The sequence below is a fragment of the Orbicella franksi genome, chromosome 7 (genome assembly GCF_964199315.1).
Source record: "Orbicella franksi chromosome 7, jaOrbFran1.1, whole genome shotgun sequence".
NCBI classification, from domain to species: domain Eukaryota; kingdom Metazoa; phylum Cnidaria; class Anthozoa; order Scleractinia; family Merulinidae; genus Orbicella; species Orbicella franksi.
Genome location: NC_138151.1, coordinates 24,826,148 through 24,833,305, shown reverse-complemented (window position 1 = coordinate 24,833,305; position 7,158 = coordinate 24,826,148). Strand labels below are relative to the sequence as shown.

At 43.3% G+C, this 7,158-nt stretch overlaps 1 protein-coding gene across 1 annotated transcript; it reads right to left on the bottom strand.

The window, feature by feature from the left end:
* Positions 1-1,605: 1,605 nt before the first annotated feature.
* On the bottom strand, positions 1,606-7,062 carry LOC145493688 (uncharacterized). Its single transcript, XM_081473155.1, has one exon. The coding sequence runs from the start codon at positions 7,060-7,062 to the stop codon at positions 1,606-1,608; it is 5,457 nt and encodes a 1,818-aa protein (XP_081329281.1).
* Between the last annotated feature and the right edge of the window lie 96 nt (positions 7,063-7,158).

The window sequence follows — 7,158 nt, the reverse complement described above, 5'->3', positions numbered from 1 at the left end:
TTGAGTAAACTGCTGTGTTTTTCAGCATTCATTACGACGTTTAATCGTTCAGTGCGCAATCGATGGTTTGTTCGTTTCTCGAATTTTGTCATAGTTTTGATTAATTGGTAACAGAACACCGTGTCGTTCAAGTCAGTCTGTAATCATACTCGTGATTAACAAATCGGACTCCCGCTTCGCAGTCGTCCGATTTTGTTAATCACTCGTATGATTACAGACCGAATTGGATTCCACTCAGTCCTATTACCATTATTAATCGGCGCGCGATTACGTGGGTGTCCAATTTCAGGTATCCAATTTGAACCTTTTGTAATCGGACACCTGTAATTGGATACCCACGTGATTCGCACGTCAATTGCGCGCGCTTTAATGGCTTTCTTTGAAATGTTTCCTACAGTTTTCAAAACTTATGAAACGCACTACAAAAGAAATTCGCAAAAGACATTTTTAATTCCGAAATTTGTTAGAGATACGATTAATTAGTAATCGGACCTCGTGTCGTACAATTCACGGAGTAATCGTGCTTGTAATTTCAAATTACCACTACAAACAAAGTACTTTCTGTCGAGTGTTGCCTTCTTATCAAGATGGTTTCCAGGACAATGATAGGGTCTACAATAGCGCGGTTTCATTTATTTTCATGTGTTGAAAAGTAATTGGTTTTTGTACTAATACACGATAGGCTTAAAAAACCTCGCGCCACTTTTTCATTCAATCAGAAGTAAACCAAAATCGCACACATTTTTCCCGCGCTTTGCGTCAGCGACACGTACTTACTTGGAGTTTTGATTGGTCCACGGGTTATCTGTGTCCTTTGTGATTGGCTAGAGTGATTACTTTTTTTTTTGGTTTTAAGACACTCAATCCTCCGTAGAAAAAAAGATGGCGACTGGTTCATTAACTCATAATTCTTAGCGCACGAAAACTCTAGCAACGTAACGCTCATACTAACGTACAGAAAAGCTCTAACATCTTCAAACATAACATACACTTTGTCGTAAGTACAGGGACAAATATTGCAAAAATATAGCTTTTCATGTACTTTATGGGCTGTGCAAGGTTCGCATGGTATTGGGGTAAAATGCACAGCCGCGATCTTTTTTTCCTAAGGAGGATTAAAACCGCTCTAGAGGAATTGGGATTTACGTATCTCAAGAATGGGAAATGTAGGTGCTGGTGATATTTATGACTCGTGACTCTCCGAATATTTGAGCGTCTAATAAGTTATGGAAGTTCGAAATTATGTGAAATTAAAATAGTTTGTTTTTGCACGGAGGTCAGGAAAAGGCTGCCACTTCCTTTGTGGCTGTAGAAAACGTATTCAAACGACACTTTCGTAGATAAAGACTCTATTCAAAGACAAAAAAAACTCCAGAATACAATTCAAGAACAACGACTTCGCATTAGTTTTTACATTCGTTCCCTTTCAGTTCAGTGTTCGAGGGGGATCAAATCGTGTAAGTCACGTGACAAGCTCGGTCCCAGTTTTCAACACACTCCCCCGCGTTGATTGACGTCATCAATCAAAGTTCAAAGTTCATTTAAAGTTGAAACAATCTTACGAGCATAAACTCTATATAACAGAATGAACTCAATACATCTATCTTAGTCAGAATTCACGACGACAACTGGGACATCCTCGTCCCTCACTACTGTAACAGGAACATTTGCCACTCGGGGCACAGGGTTGGCAGTTCCATTATCCAACCTCACTTCCAGGGGATAGAGCCTCTGCAATGGGCGTCTCCATTCCGCGGTTGGCGAATTACCAGACTTGACTCTCACCACTGCACTTCGAACATGACCATCTCGACCAGGAAGTAATCGTTCGATCTTCCCAAGCCGCCACTGCTGTCTCGGGGTTTTGTTCTCATGTAGACACACAATATCTCCCACTTGCACTTTACGGACAGAATTTGCTCTCTTTGAGTAACGATGGTACTCTCTAAGTTGTGTGAGATACTCAGACTTCCATCGGTTCCAAAAATGATCCAGTGTTCGCTGTAAGAATTTGGCTCTTCTTGTAAGTGTTCCCTCAGTTTGATCAACTTCGTTCGATGAGTTCTTTGATGGTACTGACAAAATTCTGCGGCCCACAATCAGGTGTGAAGGTGTTAATGGTTCCTCCATTTCATCGAAGACATATGTCAAGGGTCGTGAATTCAAGGCTGCTTCCACTTCTACAAGGACAGTAGACAGCTCGTCATAGTTTAACCGGGCATTTCGTATGACCTTCTTCAAACTCAACTTGACTGATTTTACTAGACGTTCAAAGAAACCACCCCACCAAGGGGCCGCTTCGACATTGAACCTCCACTGTGTACCGTCGCACTGACAATATGCCTGCACTCTTGAATCCTTAAATGTTTTCCCATTGTCACTGACAATCAAGACAGGAATTCCTCGTCTCCCTTTAAAGCGAGTAAGGGCTCTGATAAAACTTTCCGCACTCAGATTTGGGACAAGTTCCAGATGAACAGCTCGGGTTGCAGCGCACGTGAACAAAGCTATATAGACCTTGTTCAAATCTCCATTCTTTGAGAATACATCCTTGACATACATGGGCCCAGCGAAGTCCACTCCTACTCGAGTAAAAGCAAAGTCATCGCTCAATCGAAATTCAGGAAGAGGTGGGGGAGGAGGAACTGCATAGCTTCTGCCCTCTAACTTCTTACAAACAGAACATTTTCCTATCGCAGTTTTCACAGTCTGCCTTCCTTTTGTCACCCAGAATCTTGACCTTAGCTCTGTGAGAGTGTCCCTCACACCATTGTGAAGAACCTTGAGATGACAATCATTTATCACTAGGTAAGTTAGTCGTGAACATCTTGGAAGGAATATTGGAAAACGAGCATCATACGGAATCGGGGCATTTTTAAGACGACCACCACACCTCAGAATTCCCTTGTCATCTGTAAACAGTGATAATGAGATCTTGACCTGGTCAAAGTTCTTGTTGTTGTACACAGATTTCTGAACCTCCTTGATCCAAAGCTCTCTTGCACAATCCACCTCTTCATGCCTTATTACTCCATCCACTAACCTCTTCTTCATTTTACTTTGCTTGAGATTAGAAACAAATCGCACAACATATGCAGTGACTCGCACAAGTCTTTGAAGACTACTGAACCTTTCCAAGGGAATGATGCAATCAAGATTTAGTGACTTTTCTGACGTCACCTCTCCAGAGGCAATGTTTACAAGAACTGTACCATCATGCTGCTTTGTGTGGCTGTTACAGCTTTCCTTCTTCAGTTCTAGGCAAGGATCTGAATCGTCACTTGTGACTTCAGCAGAGTTCATTGCAAGACTTGGCCACCACTGCTTTTCCTTTCTAAGGAACTCAGGACCACTCCACCACAATTGGTTGGTGATCAGTTTCGAGGTCATCGTACCACGTGAGCAGATGTCAGCTGGATTGGATTCTGTGGGGCAATAATTCCACTGAGTTGGCTTTGTAAGTCGACGGATCTCAACCACTCTGTTTTGAATGAATTGCTTGAATTCTCTGTTTACACCCCAAATCCACCACAGAACAATTTGCGAATCTGACCAGAAGAACACAGCATCAACTTCCAATGTTCCGTCAAATGCTGTCAATACAGTATTGACCAGTCGGGCCAGAACAAGAGCACCTAGTAACTCCAGTCGAGGTATGGTTTCTCCATTTATCGGAGCAACTCTGGTTTTTGACGATAAAAGCTGGGTGAAGACAGTTCCAGTAGTTGTTTCAAGGCGTAAATACACAACTGCTCCATAGGCTTTCTCACTTGCATCCGCAAAACCATGGAGTTGAATGCTTTGTAAATCTCCTGATGACAAGCCAAGGTGGTAGTGTCTCCTCACTTCCACCACCCCCACCTTCTTAGCATCTTGAACAAGCTTTAACCACTGTTCATGGATGAATGAATCCACGGGGTCATCCCAACCCACTCTTGTCTTGCAAATAGATTGAAAGATGATCTTCAGTAGAATGATGACTGGACTAATTAGTCCCAGGGGATCATACAACTTGCTTGTTGTACCAAGAATTGCTCTCTTCGTAACTGGACAAGTATTGCTAGTTTCTAGTGGAGAGGCCAGATCCAAGAGTAACAAATCATTTCGTCTGTCCCATCCAACTCCCAGTACTTTCAGTTTTGCTGTGCTGGGGTTCTTTGACGTCTCAAACAGGGAACTCGAGAAGGTTTGATCTTCCTCTTGAACAGGGTGCTCCTTGACAGACCTGCTTGTAACTTGAGAAGACTGGCTTTCAGATTGTTCAATTCTTTCCTGAAGGGCTTCAGAGTTGGAGACCCATTTTCTCATATTGAAGCCTCCGCTCTTGAAGGATGACTTCAGATTCTCATACATCTCGAAAACAGAATTGTCAGAATCATCTCCACCAACAAAGTCATCCACATACAGACTTTTCAGAACTCTCTCAGCAAATTCTTTGGGGATGTCAGCAGAAGTCAAGTGATGACGAATTGTTGCATTCAATAGGAACGGACTTGCGGAGACGCCAAATGCAACTCTTGCAAATCGATAAACTTGTAGGTTCGGGTGGCTGCTTGTGACATCATCAACCCACAGGAAACGAAGATAGTCACGATCTTTGGGGTGAACTGAAACATTTAGAAAAGCTTTCTCAATGTCTCCTATGAGGGCTGTCTTGTGAGCCCGGAACCTCAGGAGAATGTCATAGATGAGGGGAGATAGTGGTGGACCAGCATACAAACAGTCATTGAGACTTGATGTGTTCTTTCCTGATCGTGCACTGGCATCATAAACAATACGAAGTTTTGTGGTGTCCTTGTCCACGCGAATCACTTCATGATGAGGAATGTAATGTACTTTTCCCACACCATTGTTGACACCTTGATCCACAGGTTCCACAATTCCTTGTTGTTGCTGATCTTGGATGACATCATCATAGTGCTTTAACATCTCGGGCTTTAATTTCAGACGTTTCAGTAGTGAGACCAACCTTGATTTGCACAAAGCAAAATTATCTGGAAGCAGCTCATGGTCCTGTTTGAAAGGTAGCTGTACTTGATATCTTCCTTCAGTGAATTCAACTTCGCTAACAAATTTGTCATACAGAGACGAACCTTTATCTCGAATGCCAAGTGACTCATAGTCCCAGAATTTTCCAAGTTCAGAGGCAAGTTCATCTTGACCGACGACACTTGCTTCCACTTTCAGTACATGCGTCGCAGTAAGATTCACAGTGTTGCCATTGTCACGGTTAGACACAATCATAGTGGGTCCGGAGAGGACATATCCTAGCTTTGTAGCAAGAGCAACAGGTTCCCACGGTGCACCTCTCACAATAGTACCTTCGACCAATGACCAATAATAATCAGCACCAATGAGAATGCTGATGGGCAAATCTCTGCCGCCACACCTGTCGGCTAAACTGAGGTCATGCAGATGTTCGTAGCTAGACTGAGCAAGCTCTGTGGGTTGTTGGGTCAGAGGGCCACATATGACTGGCACCACATAGGCTTGAATGTACACAATTGCATCGCATCTGGTTTTGATACCCACTTGAACAATTTCACATGTTCGTAGCCTGGCGTCAGACTCACCAAAGGTTTTGATTAGAAGTGACTCTCTACCAATTACTGATAACCCCAGTTTGTCTTTAAGGTCCTTAGTCATGTATGATCGCTGACTGCATGAGTCAAAAACCAGACGAACACTTAGTGGAAAACTGTCATTATCCGGACGCACAACTTCAGCGGTTGCGGTTTGCAACAACACCGACCCTCTAGACTGATCCACATACATACTAGTAGAGACACTGGCCACATGTTCTCGATCTTGCCCACCCAGGGTTGGATCAGGGTTACCACAAATTGCTACATGATGGGCACCTTGACATTTAAGACACTTCATAGGTGCTTGACAGTTACGTGCCAAATGTCCTTGCTTGAGACAGAGAAAACACTTGCCCTTCCTTTTAAGAACTTCCCTTCTAGATTCAATACTTGTGACAACATTACATTTAGAGCTCTGATGATTTTGATTACAGAATGAGCACCAAACACGAGGAGACTGTTTATTCTCAGAACTGTCAGTGTACAAAGCTGATGTAGAAAATGGCGACTCACCTCTCTGATGTGAAGGCCTGGAATCCTTGTTATTGACAAGACATTGTTCTCTCAGTTGCAGTTCCTTGTGAAATTCACCCAAAATATCTTTCAGATTCCATGTCTCCGATTCCAAATTTCGTGTGATAGCGATCCGAAATTCCTCCGGTAATTTCTGCATAACGATTGGTGTCAAGAAGCAACCATACATTTCAGATGAGATTTCCATACTTTCCAATCCACGAACATGAGATTCCACTGTGTCGTACAAGCTTCGGAGTTTCTTTACTTCGCTTATCGATTCCACCTTGGGGAGTTTAGTGAGCACTTCCATGTGGCTGGAGATCACTATCTGTCGATTTCCGAATCTTTGTTTAAGCAGTCCAACTGCCTTTTCGTAGTTTGCACTCGTCAGGGCCAGACCAGCGATCGTACTACGCGCGGTGCCAGTAAGAAGTGACTGCAAATAATTGAATTTATCCACTGAAGACAAATTTGGGTTCTTATGAACCGCAGACTCGAAAGATTCCCAAAAGGGATACCAGTGTATGGGATTTCCGTGAAACTTCTTAAGCTCGAGCTTCGGCAACTTTGCCTTCGAAACGTGATCTTGAGAAGTTCCCGCGCTTTCGGAAGGAGGAAGTTGCGCCACAGAAGGGAATTCCTGACTCTTACCCTGCATTTCTTGAGCTTCCAAAACAGATTCTAACTCAACAATACACTCCTGAATGGAACTCATTATCTCACAGCTCTCAGAGACTTCGGTATCGATGGTTTTTACGTCGTCCACCAGCTCCACAATTTCGCGGTCGAGCGATTGAAGCTCCGACATTTTTGTTTCAAGGGCAGTTCGAAGAAATTTCAGCCTTTTCACTTCGATGGAATTGCCTTCAGAGATTAGCCCTTTGGCTTGTTCGATAGTTTTCTGGACGAACTTTCGGTGACCATCGCGAAATTTTTTCAAATTCCTCAATTTCGGCGGCATAATTAGTCGCCCACGTGCTTTCAGCTAGTGCAGCCTTGACTTCACAACAGCTTCCTTTGAGACGTTCTTCACAACGCTAGAATCCCAGTTTCAATT

Excerpts from the sequence above, each read along its gene's own strand:
- LOC145493688 (XM_081473155.1), bottom strand. The coding sequence starts at position 7,062 with ATGCCGCCGAAATTGAGGAATTTGAAAAAATTTCGCGATGGTCACCGA.